At 39.4% G+C, this 19,486-nt stretch overlaps 1 protein-coding gene across 2 annotated transcripts in view; it reads left to right on the top strand.

The window, feature by feature from the left end:
• Positions 1-17,199, top strand: part of LOC109910621 (nucleus accumbens-associated protein 2) — a 106,364-nt gene extending 89,165 nt beyond the window's left edge. For both annotated transcript variants that reach the window (XM_048613617.1, XM_020509837.2), the window contains 3 exons: positions 1,633-1,738; positions 1,855-1,952; positions 5,987-17,199. In XM_048613617.1, coding sequence (XP_048469574.1) covers positions 1,633-1,738; positions 1,855-1,952; positions 5,987-6,480 — 698 coding nt within the window. In that variant the 3' untranslated portion in view covers positions 6,481-17,199. The remainder of the gene's footprint in view (positions 1-1,632; positions 1,739-1,854; positions 1,953-5,986) is intronic.
• The last annotated feature ends 2,287 nt before the right edge of the window (positions 17,200-19,486 follow it).

The raw sequence follows: 19,486 nt of genomic DNA, 5'->3' as shown, positions 1-19,486 counted from the left end.
GCCTCCCACTCTCTCCCTATTTATTTCAGAACCCCCTTCCCCTCCCCCTTTTCTGATGAAGGGTCTAGGCCCGAGATGTTGCCTGGCCTGCTGTGTTCCTCCACTTTCCAAACCAGGATCCCTCTAGCCTAAGAGGCTTCAGATGGTCTTCCCATGCACCATTGTCAAGTTTCTCTCCAATTCTGACACTATTCTGACCTTGGAGATGTATCATCACTATTCATTTATTGTTGCGGTTTCAAAATTTTCTGAAACTCCCTGCTGAACAGCACCAATGGGAGAATTAACACTACATGAACTACAGTTTAAGTCGGTTCACCAGCAGTTAAGGGTAACAGATTTTGGTGCTGGCAGTGATGCCCTCATCCTGAGGCTGAATTTTTTTAATGGATTGTTGATAAAATATTGAGCAATTCTGAATGCAGTTTTACAAGCATATTGACTCCAAACCCACAGGGTAATAAGGATTGTCGTTTATGATTAAAATACATGTACCCTTCTTGTACTTCAAATCTTGCTCTGAAAGACTCAAGTTGTACAAGGTAAGGAGATATGGGACCATTATGGTATTGATAATAAAATTAAAAGGCAGCGTTGTGAATGTAACCAGCTTTTTAACAAGAAATTCTGACCACAGATTTTCTAAATACAGTACATTGTTTTTTGATGGATCCACTTAAATATGCATAGACTCTGTCCATGAAAATCAATTACCATTGAGTAGTAATTTTTATTACAAAAGAAATTGGAAATATGCTACATTCTTCCAATCTGCCCTTTACACCCAATGTTGCATAACTAGTGGTGATACAAAGCTCGTCAGTGGAACAAATAGAAGTGTTTCTAATGCATAATGCATTTATGTAAATTAAATTTATTCATGACTTGTTGTGTGCCCTAATTATTCAAACCTTTAGTTTCTATGTCTCACCAATCCCTCCAGTGATCATGATGAATTTGCTGCCGGGCAAAAAATTACAATGTAAATAACATTTCCTACAAAAAAGAGATACCATAGTTTATTTTAATTCCTAAACAACAATGAATTTTGCAATTTTCCATAGACATGAAGCTCACTTTTAAATAAAATTAGTAATTTTTAAGTCCAGATAGAGAGGCTTCTATAAAATTATAAAACTGAATATTTAGGATTAACTCTTGTGACATCTTATATGTTGGAGAAAGTTCTGGTAAACAGCTAAAATATGGAAAATCTTATTCTCCTAATGTAATGGTTTGAATTAGAATGTACAAAAAATGCAATTTCCCATTTTAAAAAGAAGTGTCTTCTGTTGCTGGTGTTATCATCCCTGTGACTTGACCTGATGTCTAAATTGAACTGAGTATGCTACCTTAATTCCAACTATATCCAATATGAGCATCAGTTGGCCCTGGAAAAAATTTGGAGTGTAGTCCATTATGCGTAGTTTTCCAGCTATTAAAATGTCCTCTGGCTTATCATTCTTTTTAACGAAGGTAGTTCTAACTTTTTCTTGAGTAGCTATCTGAAACAGTTAAGGATGACCAACTAAATGGTAGACTATAGTGTTTGTTTATAATTCATTTTGAAAGCAATATAGCACAAGTGTGTGTAAAGCACAAATTTAACAATTTTGCTCTTTTACTTCCTAGGTTCAGGAGTTTATATCACACGAGGTCAGCTGATGAACTGTCACCTCTGTGCAGGGGTCAAGCACAAGGTCCTCCTCCGTCGCCTGCTTGCCTCATTCTTTGATCGGTGAGTGACAGGTGCTTGACTGTGTAGTGGTCATCTTGAGTTTAAATCATCATCATTGCACAGTCAAGGCACTGTGGATCTATGAAGAATAATAATGCCTTCCATTAACTTTGCAGCAACACTTTGGCAAATAGTTGTGGCACAGGGATTCGATCCTCCACAAGTGACCCCAGCAGAAAGCCTCTGGATAGCAGAGTCTTGAATGCAGTAAAATGTGAGTTGTAAATGATTTATCCTCATCGAAGATGAACTGTGAATTTCTATATATGCCTGAAGTTGTAGAATAATCGGTAAGAATGTATATACTGTTTGTGGTAGAATTTTGCAGACAAATTTGATGTTGTGAAGGTTTTTATGGGGTATTGTCATTCTGTTTTCTCCTTTCCAATAGAAAACCTCAAATAGATCACAGTTTAATTCTTTTTCGCTCTTTCAAGGTATGTAGGCATTGCTAACCATTGGTCCATCCCCCCTGGTCCCGAACTGAGTGGCTTGCTAGGCCATTTGAGGACAGTTAAGAGTCAACCATGTTGCAATGAAGTCACATGAAGGCCAGATCAGAGAAGGATGGCAGATTTCCTTTCCTAAATTATATCTGTGAAGTTGATTTTGGTTTTTGTGAAGGTTAATCATTTTCATGATTAGCCATTATTGAAACCAGCTTTCAATTCCAGATTTTCAGTTGAATTCATATTCCCCCAGTTTTTGTGGTGGAATATTAATCATGTTCTCGAGTACTAGCCTGGGCCCCTCAATTGTTAGTCTAGCAATTACTGACCGTACCCTTTTTTTTTTGTAGTAAGCAGTAACTAGACACCATGTCCCAAGCCAATAACCTTTACCTGTAGAAGGGCAAGGGCTGCAGATGCATGGGTACCACCATCTCCATGTTCCTCTGCAAACCACACACCATCCTGACTATAAAGTATATTGTCATTTCTTCATAGTAGTTGTATCAAAATCTGAGAACTCCCTTTTCCTACACTCCACAAACTGTATCAGTATAAGAAGGCAGCTCATCATTGCAACTCCAGGGTAATCAGGGGTGAGCAAAGAATGCTCACCTGGCCAGCAACATCCACATCCCATGACAAATTAAAAAAAGCAATCCCATCAAAGAATTTGGAGAGGAGTTTGTAAATGTAAAGAAGATTGCAGTGGCTGCGAAGGGTGAAGTCTGGGGAGAAATTTTAAACATCAGACTAATGTTTTTAAATTTGAAGAGACAGGGGACATGAATCCAATGTTGGCCAGGCAGGATTTGATAGTAGTGATTAAAAAATAGCATTTTGATTGATCTGGTCAGGATGTGGGTAACAGACTTTTAGATGAGCTGAGTTTATGGTGAGTAGGGTATGGGTATTTGGCAGGACAGTGTTGCAATCCTGGGGCTGACTAAAATTAGGGTAATTCTTGCATATCTACTGTGGCTACCATCACCAGTTGGCGAACTAGGAGAAAGTCCCTTAAAAAGGATGCCATGCCATTCAGTGGAAAAAATGATTTTAATATATATTAACTATATTATACTGGAATTTGAATCGAGTGCAACTAGAAATTCTTCTTGTGGGAGTAATGAGTTCAGTTTGTTTGAATGTAATACTGTTAGCAGAAAATGCTTAAGTACGGAATGATAATGTCCAATCAGAAAATACTCTGATAGAAGTTGGGAATGAAATATTGCAATGTGCCAATTCCCAACAAGCACAATTTGTGATTGTTTGTTTGTTTTTTTTTTTAAATAAACTCATATCTCTCTCCTGAATCATAGTTTGGCCTTTAAAAAGTAGTGAATGCTTCTGGTTTTGTCTTTCCTAGTTCTGTCGTTCATTCTATTGCTGCAGTGAGGTCAGAATGCTGAGCTGGCAAATTCTGCATTGCAAAGCAACTGGAATAGCATGCAGGATAAGGAACTGCACAGATTTAAAAGTAATTGGAAGTTTCTTGCTAATGTGACTGGTTATGTATGCACAGTGATAGGAACAGGAGTAGGCCATTCAGTCTCTCTCCTGTTCTACCATTCAGTGAGATAATGTCTGATCCATGGTCCAAACCTGCCTTTGGCCCATATCCCTGAATACCTGTGCTTGAAAAAAAAATCTGATTTAAAATTAACAACTGAGCAGCAACTTATGGAAGAGTCACAAATCTCTACCACCTTTTTGTGTGTAGAAATGCTTCCTAACTTCTCTCCCGCACAGTTTGGCTGTAATTTGTAGACTTATGCCCCTTAGTCTGGAATCTCCAACCAGTGGAAAATGAACAGTTGTGGTACCAAGGTTATTGTGGTACCTTTGTGCCTGCCCCTAAGTGGAAGTCTTTGAAACGTTTTGGGGAATACATATGTTTTGACCTGTGTCAACTGAAGCTTCATTCATAGCACAGCCACATCTGAGCCATAAAGTTCTGCGTTCTAGTCGTCTCACTCTAGGGCTTGAGCACAAGAATCAAGGCTAATGCTCCAGTGTAGTGGTGAGGGCACACCACTATTGTAAGTGTCTTCTTTCAGATGAGACATTAATCTCTATCAGTCTGCCTGTTTGGTCAATGTAAAAGATCCTATGACAATATTTTGAAGAGGAGTGCAAGGTTATCCCTGGTGTCCTGGCCCATGTGTACTATTGTACCTCAGTCACGATCACAAAGCTGTTTGTGGGAGTTTGCTTATGCACAAATTAGCTGCTTTCTTTCCTACATTACAATAGTGATTGCCCTTCAAAGAGTATTCTGTCAGCTGTGAAGAGATTTTCATGAAAAGTGTTATATAACTGCAAGGTCTTAGCTTTATGATGGAATATAATGTGGGAAAACATGAAGTTGTTCTCTTTGACAGGAGAATAAAACAGCAGAGTATTACATAAAGGGAAGCAACTGCAAAATTCTGAGGTGCAGAGGGATTTGCATGTTCTAACGTCTGATTGATTCACAAAATGTTAGGTACTATACAATTCAAGAAGGTTATTGGAATGCTTTCCTTTTTATTATGAGAGGAATTGAAATTATTTAAGGAACAATGTAAATTCATAGAAGGTTCAAAGGAGGTTTACTAGATTGACACCTAGAATGAGTGGACAGAGATAACAAGGTGTAGAGCTGGATGAACACAGCAGGCCAAGCAGCATCAGAGGAGCAGGAAAGCTGACGTTTCAGGCCTAGACCCTGCTTGAGAAAATATTGGACAGGTTAGGCTTGTTCCACTGGAATTTAGAAGAGTGAGGGTTGACTTGATTGAAGTGTCTAATGTTCTGAATTGGCCTTGACAAGGTAGAAATGGAAAGGAAGTTCCTTGTGAGTCAGTTGATAACTAGGAAGTGTTGTTTTAGAATTAAATGTTCTTTTAGGACTGAGATGGGAATTATTTTCTCTAAAAGTTGTATGACCTTGAAATTTTCTGCCGCAGAAGTGGGGCCGTTAAATGTTTTTAAGGCAGAGGTATATGGATCCTAGTTAGGTAGGGAAATCAAAGGTTATTAAAGTTAGATGGGAATGTAAAATTCAAAACACAAACAGAAAAGTCATGATATTACTGAATGGTGAAGCAAGCTCAAGGGCTCAAATAATTTACTTTGCCTGTTTTACATATTCGTATTTATCAAGCGTTTTTAGACTGAAATTCCTTTACCAGCTGACAACATTAATTCCTCTGTGTTGAAAGGATGTGTGTTCAAATCCCTCTTCACAAATTTGGATAGAGTCTTGTCTTATAATTCAGCATTGTACTGAGGGAGTGCTGCACTGTTCTAAGCAGTCGTCTTTCAAATGACATGGTAAATTGAGGCTCCTATCTTCCTCGCCAGTTGGACATGTCACTGTATTTCAAATTTCCCTCCAGTGTCCTGAACAATAGTTATCCCTCAACCAACATCATTGAAACAGATTATCTGATTTCTGCAATATTTCTATTTGTAGTATTGTGTGCAAATCGACTGCTGCATTTCCTACACTTTTTAGCAATTTGAAAACTGCATTTTGAAATGTACTTCACTGATTGATTGTGAAACCTTGGAATACTTGGCGGTTGCAAAAAGTATGATAAATTAAAATTTTTCTTTGTGCTTTCACAAGAATTGAAGCAGTTTTATCATTTGCATAAATTGTCAGATGACATTGGTTATTTAATCATAACTTTTGATTCCTGTGAGCTTTAGTGCTCGACGTTTTGTTAAATGCAACAGGTTCTCTGTGGTGGAATAACAGATTATACTATTTTGCTCAGTGTTTAATTTTTGCTTTCATCTGTTTTTACAGTATATTGTCAGAATTTTGCTCCCAACTTCAAAGAAAGTGAGATGAATGTGATTGCAGCTGACATGTGCACTAATGCTCGACGGGTTCGCAAGCGTTGGCTTCCCAAGATCAAATCGATGCTGCCTGATGGGATGGAAGTATATCGCACCGTTATTGGAGATGCAAGTGGTGGAAGCAGCTTGGACCCGGAGCTCTATGGAACTGGGTCAACATTTGAGCAAAGTAGTCAAACTGAGAAGAGAAATGATTCTGGGACTGTACTTGGAGAAAGAGCAAACCCTGTGAGCATAGACATGGAGTCCCCCAAATCTGAGCAGTCATGTGAACAGAATGAAATGGTGGAGTCGGTAATAAGAGAAGCTGCTGGCGCTAATATTTTGCCCCCAGACACACCCAACACAGTCCACACTTTTGATCAAGAGGACACTTCCTCTAACAATAGATCTGAAACACCCATGAGGAAACTGGATGGAACGTATGCAGGGACCTTGTGAAGATTTCCACTGTGGTCAGAAGGAAGCGCATCTTGTTATTTGAAATGGCTTGCATGCATACTAACCCTCTCAACATTTGGCAGTGTTATTTAAGCCACTGACCTGTACCTGTTGCCTGAAGACATAAGTTTTATTCCATCTGTATACGGTATGCCGTGAAGAAATGAAGACGCCTTTATAACACTGAAACAGATCTTTCCAGTTCAACTTGTCTTGATGAGAAGACAACAGAATTTGCAGTCTCTCTGCCCTTTGAAAGGCCCAAACGAGGAGCAACTGGAGTAATTTGGAAGTTGCCTTTCAAGCTGGTAAACAGTGTCCAGATCATTTTAGCACTGTTGGTCCATTAACAAACTCTTAAAATGGAACTGACTGCCACATAGAAAAACACACTAACTGTGGTGAAAAATGGGATTGGAAAGTGTATAATTTTTAGAGAAAACAAAATTATGTTCTCATCCTGGTCAATCTGGACATCAGTTCTCCTCTTCTCATGTCGCCATGGCCAAGTAAACTGCTCCAGTGTGTGATCGCTTATCTAGCTAGAATTTGATATTTAGAATAATCTGACATTTTTTCAGACATATATAAATATAAAAACTGATGTCATAAGTGATTATGACGCAAGAACTTGTCTTTCAGCTGGTAAGAAGTCATGAAAGTGTTCTGCTCATGTATGCTGGGAATGTTTTGGGCATTTTACAGGTCAGAGGGCAGCAGTTTCAGGAAAGCAGCTTGGACTTTAAACCTCCCCTGGTTTGATGAAGTAAGAAGTATTTAATGCGGTGATGGGGGGTTGAGGTGAGAAAGGTTCAATCAAAATCTTAAAATGAGTGAAGAATGTGTGACCAAGGGTGTTTGCATGCTGTGACTAGACTGATCATGCTTAAGATGTAGATTATCATAAAATATTTCATAGATTGTAAACATGCAAAACCATGTGCCTTAGATATTTGATTTATTCCCTCTTTGGAAAGAAAAATCCCATCCTATTTGAGCTGATTATTTTTGTGAATGTGTAAAAGATACCCATAGTATTTAAGTGACTTAACAGTATTTATGTATAATACAGATTTGTTCACTAGTATGTGAATTTTCCAAATAGTTCCTACTTTGTTTGAGCAGCACTGGTATAAAAACAGTGCTGTTAATAAGACTGTTAGCTAAATGCACTTTGCAGAAAATATTTTTGTTTTTCTTCTGACCAAACTGATCATTCCCTTGACCGATTAAGTCATTTTTAAATAGAAGTCAAAAGTGCCATTCAACAGCTTGGCCGTATAACCTTTGCAACTTGAACATTTTGAGATACACTGTAACGATGCACTTTATCGTACATGCTAGAAGGTTATCAAATAATTCTGATCAATTGTGCGTCCTCTAATATAGTTAATATTTTCCTACATTTTATTTTTAAGGAGGAGTTGCCAAGTTGATTAAGCAGTAACTAGACTTCTATCTGCATTACTAAAATAGGAACACTTCCTTAGAGTGAATAACAGTGATATCATTGTCTGAAATACACCTTCAGAATGCTGACTCTTCTGCCATTGGTGCATTGTCTTACGATTATCCTATCTCTTTCCAATTCATGTGCTGGTTACTGAATAAAATCATGGAATGTATAATTTTCTTTCGCCCTATCCCTTTCTGTAGTAGATTCATTAACTTTTTCCTACATGTAGTCAGTGCTTGTTTCCTTTATTTTAAAGAAAAACTACCCATTTTAACACTGGGGTGATCTCTCCTTATTATTTAATCTGCAAAAACTTCTGTTCGGAAGGTAAATGGTTAGCTATTGATACTTATACTGCCCATGTTTGTTGACTCTGTTCGGGACTCGATAGCTATGATCAAACTAAAATACATTTCAAGGCTGACTCGTATTTTTATGGCTTCCTAGGGGATTTCTGTCTGCAGGACTTAGTGCATTTTCTTGTGCTGGTGTCCCAAAGCTACCTCATTAACAATCCACCCTGCCCCATGGCAAGTCTCGTGCCTGATGCTAGCCCCCACTTGCTGTAGCAGAAGAATTCACCACTGTCCAGATATCCTGGAATAGACTGGCATCCGTGGTGCCATCTTACAACCCTGGCCAAACCGAGTCACGTATTAGCACTATGGAGCTGTACATGAACCCACGCTGTTCATGGCACATGGCTGATACTTGCACATACAACTCTCCTTTGTTGACTCAGGCCACACAACTTGCCAGTTCTCAGCAATGTCCCATCTTACTGCCCTATCAAAGTCACTGCTACTGTGTCCCCAAAAGCTCACTGAAAATTAGCATTTCTTCATTGTCTAGTATCAGGCCATCACATGACAGCAGCATTCAAACGATGCCAAAGGTTATCTTCTGCTTACAATCAACAGGCAGCATTTTACCCCCAAAATACAAATGATTGGTCAATGATTGTTAGATACACTTAGCCCTCGACTACTAGAACTTGTGTGTCGGTCCAATCCTGTCTGGCTCAACACAGCTGACCTCTGTCATGTGCAAGGTGAGCCTCCACCTTCTAAATGTCCTTATTCTCCTCCAGAGAAAGCTGCTCCCATTTTCCCAGCTCCTCAACATTACAAACGTCCCCAGTTTTCCTGCTCCAAATATGCATAGCACAGCATGCTATGATGATGCAATGCGCACTGTCCGAAGTACATTTCAGCCCTTTCACCCCTGCCCCAAAGTTTGTCCCACAACAGAAATGTGTATCAGCAGCCCTGGCCGCCACATTCGTAGTTGAAGCATAGGTGGGATTTTAACTGTGCTCTGCATCAATTGAAGTGTTCCAAAGAAGTGACATTAGTCACATTTGCGGTGGGTAACCCAGTAACCAGGCTTTTAAGGTATCTGGACCTTCAAACATGGCAGGAGCATGAAAATGTTACAGGATATAGGAGTCCTGGGTGCTACCAGGGTATTGGGTACGCTTCACCAAGAACTGGTAATGGTGATCACTGATCACTTGCAGATTAATAGAAGAGGTTCTATTCCTATTGATGAAGTCCACTGCGTTATGAAATGGCCGTTTCAGTGTAACATGTGTGCAGTCAGTGGTGCCTGCACCTGGGCTAAGCTAGCCAAGCTGCCAAATCCTGCCCGTGCTTTAGCACTGACATTGTTATGGGGGTAATAAAATGAACCAGTGCAATCTTGGCATTGATCACTTGATGCATATGTATGTGAACAATGGAGTGATTACATACAGGACTCCTGTGGCACTCTGGAAGGAGCCAGTCACACAAGTTCACTGCAGTTGTCATTCTTCACAACCACCAAGAGAGCACAGCTCCCACCCCCAACCCACTCCTTCAGTTTTCAGGTCCTAATCCAGTAAGTGACACATTTCAGTAACAGTACCCTGGGCTGTGCACAATCTATGTTGACACTGTACCTCACTTGTCCCAAGGAATTGGCTTTGAGGATGAAAGACACTGGCCATCCTGTGTTCTCATTGCATCTTAAGAGACCTGCAGCTGAGACATTTACCTGTGGTGCAGTCTTATCACCCTCTGCTGTGGCTTGCTGCTGCTCCTCGGCTGGCTGTTGCATCTGCCTCTCCTCTATCTGTCTTTGGCATCGTAGCAGGACAACCACCGTGACAAGCATACCATCTGTGGCTGGATTCATCACCATTGCTGGCACTGACCTGTGTTGGCAGATTAGGAGCAGCTTAAGCTCTTAGCTCTGAGAAGAGTCGATGCTGGCATACCCTGCAGATGATGGCTGCCCGCATTCCTTCATACAAAAGGACAGTGCAGCGCCTGGATGAGGAGGGCCATATATTGAGTTATCGCAGCTCTTTGAGATAGGCGCTTGCTTGGTCGAGGAACTCCACTGGCTGAGTAACAAACACACAGCAGTATAGTGGGAATGCTCCATGACTTCTGAATTCTTGGCATTCCAGTTCCATATCAACTGTGGAAGTTAAGATTGCGTGCAAAATCCTGTCATAATACTTAGTGCAGATGGAGAGGAATTGTTACCTGCCAAATGGCTTCCTTAAGTTGCACGAGAATTGTTGGTTTTTGTCTGTGACCCATATCAGCCTCCAAGTCAGTTGTGATTTACTCCATTGAAATATCTGCCCCTTTGAGGCCCAGTGACTTGGTGGATGTCGCTTGTGACTAGCATTTGCACCATATGTGCACTGTATGCAAATCCCATGCACAATGATATGATTATAAATGATATGAAGCTGCAAGAGCATAATTGATGCAATTACCCCTTCAGTGACCTTCGTCCAAGTTGACACAGACTCTGCCCATGCTAGGCGTTGTCTTTAGCATTTTCCAGTTGCAGATCACTTCTGCTAATTGGAAGGTGGTGATAACAAACTCAGCTCATGGTGGATACCCTCACCACCAGGTTCGGCCTGGTGTTGTCAGGTATACCCCCACCCCCACAATAGAACTTCCAGGCATTGTTTTATCTTGCAGCACCTTGTCAATCTGTTTCTAGTGATTCTGTTCTTTCACCCATACATGTGAATATGCACACCCTGCCCCATGTGGACATCTACCACATTGGACTCCATCTTCAGTTTTTCCTTGCGTCTCCTTGGCCGCAATGTTACAGTTTGATGCTCACTGTGGTGGTGTCTGCTCTCTCCATGTAGGCCATGGTGGCAATTACTGCATATTACCACCAACACCTCACCTATAATCTTCCATTCTGTACCAGCTAACGCCTTATGCCTCAGGCTTCCACTCCCTTATCATTCTTGTCCCCATCTTCAGTTCATGTCCCGGTCCAGCCTGAGTTTGGTGCTTTTCCTTGCATGCAAAAGTGTCTTTGGAGCACCACACAGTGCAGCTTTAAAGTGGAAAAATCTACTGTAAATCTGGGCTTGACAGCTATCGGACACCACTGGATGTATGGGGTGTGATCAGCCCATGGAGCAAACCCTGAAATGTTGATGTCAGGTGTCCAAACTGGCTGTCTGGAGGAGCAACCAGAGTGCTACCCTCTTTAGTTTAGTCATGGCGGGCTATATGATAGTGAACTGCATATTAATGAGGCCAGATGTGCAGTTAATGACGGTGAAACAAGCAATGTTCCCCATTAATAGGCATCTCACCACTACCTAGTGGGAATCTCGTCTCCATGCTTGGAACCCTCTTGGAAAATGCAATTAGTTGCTCTCTGCTCAAGAAAGACCTTGCTGAAATTTGTTGTTCTTCCAGGTTGCGGACAGTAGCTTGTGTGTCTAATAGGCACTGATAAAAATTCCGCCTTGGGTTTTCTCATCCTCATTCGATCGTTTCAGAAGTTACTGAAGCCTCTAGTTCACTTCTCTCCCCAAGTTTATTCAGATTGGGAGCTGAGGAAGCAGGAATGTATTGACAACTTCCTGTCCTGTTGCTGGTTCAATTGTGTTGTCCAGTACTTTTTGGTTCTCCTTGGTTTTGAAGCCAAGTTGGTGTTCATCTTGTGAATCACCACAACCGTATTTTGTCTGACTACCATTTGATTGTGATGTGTAAAGTACTATAGACACTTTATCAGCGTAAAATGTTCTGCTGAAAAGTCAGTGGATAAATACAGGCATCGACCTTCGTTATTCTTGATACTGAGCTTCCATCCATTCAAGTGATTTGGAGAGGATATACCAGAGGGAACTGTGTACATAACTGCACTCTTAATTTGTGGGATGAGGATGTTCAGCTTTTACCTGATTGAATGTCTTTACAGACTGGCATGTTTTGAATAATTGGGACTAAAAATGGATTTTGTTGCATCCTGCACAATGGATCCCATGTAATTCTGATGCTATGTATTAATGGCACAAAAGGAAACCACTTTTTCCGCCTTTCCTTGCAGATATTATCCGGTCGCTATGGATGCCACTTCTAATAGAATATTAAAACCACAGGGTGACAGGGTAAATCTTCCTTCCTGTCTGTTCTACTTTAACTCTATTTTAACTTATTGGCCTCTTGCTTCTTCCCCACCCAAAAAAAAAAGCAGTTTGGTGATTACAATAACAAAATGACAGCACATTCCTTTCAGTTGTGTACTGACACACCTCATGCTGTCCTATTTAAGTGTTCTAGCAATGTTGTTCCTTTTTTTTCTTTCTCCTCCCTTCCTCCTGTGTATTCTCTTCAGCATCCTGCAGGTCAGCACACACCACCATCCCAGCACAGCAAATGCATGTTTCAGACAGTGGAATTGCTGACCTGATGAGGGCAGCCTAGTCCCCCTGAAACCACCAAGTATATTGTCAGAAGTTGTAATTTGTTGTTGGGAATGTTTAAAGTTTAATATTGAAGAAATTAAGCAAAATCTGGTTATATTCCCTTCAAAGTTTCCATAAGTACAGACACTGTATTTTAAAAAATGATGTTTTATTGCTTAGTATTTGCAAACCATGACATCCAATGTAATGGTAAAGGAATAACTTTCAATTGCAGGAGCAAGTCATTTGCATTTAAATAATCTCCAGTGTAAGTTCCAGTAACTACAAATTAAAATTACTATTTTATATGCTCTGTGGTAACCATGGGAGCAAGAGGCTGACTAGCACCTTACCTTAAACACTAAAATGTTAATTGGCTAGCCATAGGATCAACTGAGTGATTTTCATAATTGTAGACACTAATTTGTAAAAAAAAAGTTGTTAATCTTTTTGCCTCAAAATGATTTTAGTTAATTTTGAAGAATTTCACTACTGAAAAATGCAGTGATAACAAAAGTATTGACCCCATTCAGAGAGTTCTGAAAAAGACAAACTGCTATAGAAGAGATTTGTTTTTAGTTTGTTGTGGCTGTCTTCATGCTGAGATTATTTTGGTTCCATAATTGTCCCCTTCAGGCTTAATTATTTCCAGAAATCATTTGAAAAGCATTCAGTTAAGTTGTGAATTAACCCCTTTTGGACAAGGTTACTTTATGAACATGCCTCCTTCTGCTTAAGGCAAGCAGACTTGTGTTTTATTGAAACTTTGGCAAGTGATCTGATTGAGGTGGTAAAGAGATGGCAGTTTATGCAGCCCACGTGTGAAAATTTTCCCTGTATGCAAAAAAAACCCCTGTAACAGAAGCACTGCTCACCTTCAACGTTTGTGTTGTGAGTGCAGTCATTTGATTCATAATCAGTATATATGATCATTTCAAAATGTCAAAGACAGGCAAACAACCAGTGGAACTTGGCAAACTTGAATTATAAGTTGTAGTTAAATCAGAAATTGTATTTTTAATATTTTTAATATTCCAGGCTGTTATTCTGGAGTAGTTTTGTAATGTCAACCTTCACATGGGCAATTATACGAACGGTATCAATACACTGATTATGAAAAGCAACCATTTGAACTGTGGTAGCTGCAATTGTAAATTTAGCATCCTTTTGACATGAGGGTTTTAAAAGACTCTTGAATCCTTGAACTTTGAAAAGAACTAAAATAATTCTTTGTCAAAATGCTCTTCAGTAAAGTGCAGTGTGTGTGTAAATTGCACTAGTCAGAGATTGCTGTAATCAGGGACGAAATGTAAAACGGTAAGCTTCAAAGTTTAAAAAAATTCCTGACATGAAAGAATTGAGGGGAAGAAGCTAAAAGGGACATCTTTGCAATTCCTGAAGACTTCACTGGAGGATATCAGAAATTGGGAAATGGGGTATGTATCGCCTGAATTATTGGAGTATCTAATGGTCAGGTAACCAGACCATTGAACATGTTGTCGAGATATGTTCTCAAGTTGTTACAGATTTGCAGGTTTTAATGTGTAGATCCCCAAACTGTCCCTCTTTTTTGTTTTCTGATTTCTTTAGTAGAATTTACAACTGGTAATTTTGTGGTTGTGACACACTTTCATATATGCACAAAGTTCTTTTTTTTCCATGCTTTTGAGACATATTATGTTATCTGTCTAATATTCTCAATCATTTATCAAATCCCTCCTTGGATTGTCTGAAGAGGTGCTAACCTGTGCACCTTATTTTTAAGGCTTCTCCTGCTCGATATCAAGACGAATGCCAGCTACTCTCATGTTTAATAAAAGTACTTTTTTCTTATTAAATTGAAATTACAAAATAAAGGTGACTAATTGTTAATTAAGTCCCCTGTATACATGTTAGATATTAATCTTAAAACCATTCTAAAAAGTTCTAATTTTGTAGGCCAGCAATTCTGGATAATGCTAACCAGTAAAATCTGGAGTCGGTTGCCTGCATTCTTCTTTATTTTCCAACTGGCAACAGTTATGTTCCTGTTGGCAGATGAGAACAGTTGCCAATATTGCGAATGAAAACTTGTGATAGTGTTTGATTCAACATTAAGGAATAAAGTCTGTTTTTACAAGAACTGGTAATTATCTTTCCCCCCTCCCAAAAATCCATAACTGGCTTGCTGATTTTGGCTCATTGATTTCTGACCATGTTCCTCACTGTTGGAATCCCTACTGTGAATGTTTGCAGGCAGCAGTCTCTGCGTTTTGCTCTCAAATATTGATCACTAATTTGTGAAATGTTTTTCTCTCAAACTTTTTTTGTGCAGTGATTATCTTAACATTTTTTTATTTTAAAAATGCAGTCTAGAAATGCTTTTGACTTCTAGAATGAGAATCTCAAATGTTATTGATTTGCAAATTTTGTAAGTACTGTAGATGTAAGAAAATAATTGGTGTTCCCTGTCTGTAGTGGCGGAATGAAGGGGTTTGTTAAAACTGTTCCAAGAGTTGTACCATCTTGGTATGGAAGCTTGAAATTGTAACCCTGAATCTGCTTGAGACCCGGTTCTCAAATCCATCTGAACAGGGGAATTCACGAGAGGAACAAAGTGAAGAAATCTCTCTAGACCTGCTGAATAAACAGGACTTGGTATGGTGAGCACAAGAAATGTTGTGAAATGCAAGCATTTACAGTTTAAGATTTTGTAATGTTTGGTTGGTTTGCTGTTGAATCACTTTATTCTTTTGTAATTTTTTTTTCCCCTTCCTCCTCTACCTGATCCTCCAGACAGCTTATTCCTGTTGGCTGCAATTCTTTTCCGTGTTTGTAACAATTCCATATCTTCCCATGCAATGCTTCTTTCAATATGTGAGCCTGCATATTGAAGGCTGGCCAGTGTGGGAATGAAAGGCCTCAACCCAATCCTTGTTCCTACCTATAGTACCGCCATTTGTACCAATGAAGTGCAGAAGGCATTCTGGCTGATTTATTTATCTCTCTGCCTATTAACCTTCACAACTTGAAGCCAGGAACACTAAAGATAACATAAATGTTATGTCTGTGTTCAACCAACTTGGGTTAGACCAAACATCCAGCCTTCCTCACCTATGTAATCTCCCAGGGTGAGCAATGGGAGAAATGGCATTGTGTAAAAAAAAAAAAATACTTTCAGAAAGCAAGTAATGTCCTATATCTTTAAAGAAACCATCTTGAAAGCTGAATTACCTCTCAATGCTTGAAGATTGTGAGGGGATCCTTCACAAAAGCTGGTTGAAGGAAAAACTGACAATTTGCAATCTTGTCATTGTTTGGATCAAGACAAAGCTGAACTCTTTAAATACAAAGACTTTTGTCAAACCTCTCCAAATTGAAACAGGACATTTATTATAATAAATCTAGAAATTCAATTTTGTGTGTCCCAGTCCATCTCAACAATCCAACTGTTTAGTTGGAAAACCATCGACATTGAATAAGTCAGTTTATCTTTCACCTCATGTAATACAAACTACACTCCAGGTCTGTAGTAATAAATCTATAGAAAAGCATATTCATCACACCAAAAACAAAATTACCTTAATTTTTTTCAGAAATCAATTAAAAGCATACTTCTGTGAGAACATTTTGCACAGGCTTGCTTTGAGAGCATTTGTGTGTGTTCTTTGCACATTCTTGCTGTCCCCTCCTCCAACACCAGGCTCCACCTGCCACAGCAATGGAAATCTCAAACTCACTGAGCAATACAACAGGAAATTTAATCTAAACTTTGCACCCAAGTTTTGCATTTTAAGGTCACTTGTCACCTTTGACAGTCCAGGACTGAGGAAAAGTTGCAGTCAGGGATGTCATCTTTTAGATGAGATGTTAAACCAAAGCCCTTTCTTTTCTGAGGTGGCTAGACTTTGAAAGTACTTGGTTGTAAAGGATTTTGGGGCATCTTGAGACCATGAAAAGTGCCGAATAAATGCAAGTTCTCTTTGTAGACTGCAACAAGGAAAAGCATTCCGTTTTGATTGAATTCCTTGACAGATACGTTTCTAAGTACTAATGCTCATTCTTTTCCTTTGCTCTACTTTGCCTTTTTCACATCTGTAAAGCAGAACAACCAAACACAAAATCATACTTTTAACTGTGACACAACTGCAGAAACCATTCTGCACCACAATAAACATAAGACCTCGAACTTGTCTTAACAAATTTTTCAAGATTTGAAAGAATGTTTCATGTTCCTGAACCCTTCTCTCAGCTACAGATGAAAAGGGTGGATCAGTATGCAAAAAGGAGAATTTGTTGAGATTAGCCTGACCTGCTGCAGGTTTGTGAAAATGTGAGTTTTTATTTTTAAATGACGCTGTAAAATGTCTATGAGCCATTTCAACACATTTGCACCTTTTGAGTTCTATGAAAGATTGTATTGGTAGAGCTGCCTTACTGAAAATGGCACTGTTGGGACTGTTACCTCCAGCAAGATGACTGTTAAATTCTGGGACTGTTTCTAGACTTGGCCAAGATATAATGTGTTCAATAAAAGTAACACACTTGTACTGTTTTTAATGTCTGCCGTCGTGCTTTTAGTCTGTTCAGTATTTTCTCCAATGTGTGCAACTTTCTATTACTGGATTTCTTATTACTGCAGTGAAGAAGTTTGACACCATCCAGGAAGACAGTCCTCCTTGATTGGCATCCCATTGCAGCACCTTAAGCTGTTATTCACTCTACCACTGGCCCACTGAGTGCAATGCATACCAGTGACAAGTTGCACAGCAGCAACTCGCCAAGGTTTCTGCAATAACCTTGTGAACACTCAAACTCTGGCATAGGGCATCAAGTGCTTGGCTGCATCACCACCTGTAAATTCCCTTCCAACCATGCAACCCACCTTAGGAAGGATGTGTTGGCCTTGGGAGTACAGCATAGTTTTACAAGAGTGTTACCTGGACTTCAGAGATTAAGTTATATGGACAGATTATAACATTTTGGCCTGTTTTCTCAACAATTTAGAAGGTTCAGGGGTGATCTAATCGAAGTCTTCAAAATATTAACAGGAAAAGACAATTACATAAAGATAAACTATTTCCACTGGTTAGGGATCTAGAACGAGGGGGCAGAGTCTGAGAATTAGGGCCAGACCGTTCGAGAGCTGTTACAAAGCACTTCTACACACTCTGATAGTTGTTTGGAGCTCTGTTCCACAAATGGCAGAGGATGCTCCATCAGCTGTTAACTTTAAATCTGAGAGACATTATTTTTTGTTCAGCAAAGGTATTAAGGGATTTGGGCCAAAGGCAGGTATGTGGAGTTAGGCCACAGATCAGCCATAATCCAATTGAATGGTGGAACAGCCCAACAGTCTGAATGACCTCCTGTTTTTGGATAATCCCATGTACCACCCTGACTTTGTGAAGAAACAGCAATACATTTCCATCACTGGGTCAAGTATTTGGAGCTCCTTCCCTTATGGCTTGGGATCTACAGTGGTACAAGAGACTGGCACACAGCACCTTCTTGAAGATAATATGTAATGGACAATAAATGCTGGGTTGGTAACCCATAAATGATAAAATTACTGTGTAATTTATATCTTGATTTTTATAAAAGTGCTGTTATCTACATTTTCCCATTCATCTACCAGTGTTTAGAAAATGTTTTTGTGGCTTTTTATCCTTCAGAGCAATGCTACATTGCCAATCCTTCTCCTGCTTGAAATGTGATAATAGAAGGATGTTCAATGGAGTCAGTGTCCATATGTTTGAACCAGGAGGTCCAGATTCAAGTCGCACCTACTCCAGACATGTATAATAGGATCTGCATGGATTGATCAGAAAATATTTGTTGACAAAAGTGGACAATTCTGAGTCACAAGATTGAGAGTTCAAGCCCCACCCCAAAGACCTGAATGCAAAGGTGAGGCTGACCATGCTAGAGGTAGTCTGCACTGCCCTAGATACTGTCATTGGAGTGAGATGTTGAACTGACGACTACTTGTCCTTAGGAGAGTCATAAAAGATCCCACAGCACTGTGGAAAAACGGGAGAGTTTTTATAGGTCCAGTGGTCAAAAACAGATTATCAAGTAATTTTTAATCATCTCGTCTGTGGCTTCTTGTGTGTAAATTAACTGCTGTATTTCCTTACCAATTTCAACAATTTAGTAGCCAAGTAAATTTTTTAAAACAATTTTTCAGGCCAAAGATCAGAGGGTCAAGGTACTTGGGTAACATTTTATTGCACAATGACAAATGTCTGATTTGGGCTTATGGAAATGGAAGAAAAGATCCTGTTCTTAACTAAATTAATGGATCAAAGTAATACTGGTAAGTAACTAATAATCACAATCTGGTTGTCATTCCTAATCTGATCATTAATCTGAATAAATAACGGAATTTTATCAAATGAATGTGTTTTATGCATTTAATTGCAAGCAATCTGTGAATAATAGCTGCAGAATTGCACTTTGGTTCTGAAATTCTTGGGTATTGATCTCTGGAAAACTAGGATCAACTTTTTACAAGATTGTCCTGTTCACAAAGAAAGAAAGATAGGAACCAGAAATTAGGTATAGGCAAAATGTCTATATTTGCAGATGATATTACGCTAGGGAGAACTGAGAAGATGATGCTGAGCGACTTAAGGGATATTGATAAGTTGGCCAGATCGGCAGACATGTGGCAGATGAATTTCATTGCAGAGAAATGTGAGAATGTGCATTTTGGTGGAAGAAACATGACGAGACAATACAAGTTCAATGGTACAACTTTGAGGGGAGGACCAGGTGCAGAGGGATTTCAGAGTTCAAGTGCATAATTTTCTGTAGGTGGCCAGCCAAATAGCAACAGT

The sequence above is a fragment of the Rhincodon typus genome, chromosome 28, assembly GCF_021869965.1.
Source record: "Rhincodon typus isolate 14 chromosome 28, sRhiTyp1.1, whole genome shotgun sequence".
NCBI classification, from domain to species: Eukaryota; Metazoa; Chordata; class Chondrichthyes; order Orectolobiformes; family Rhincodontidae; genus Rhincodon; species Rhincodon typus.
Note: the sequence above shows the minus strand (reverse complement) of the source record. Positions and strands in the feature narration are given on the sequence as shown.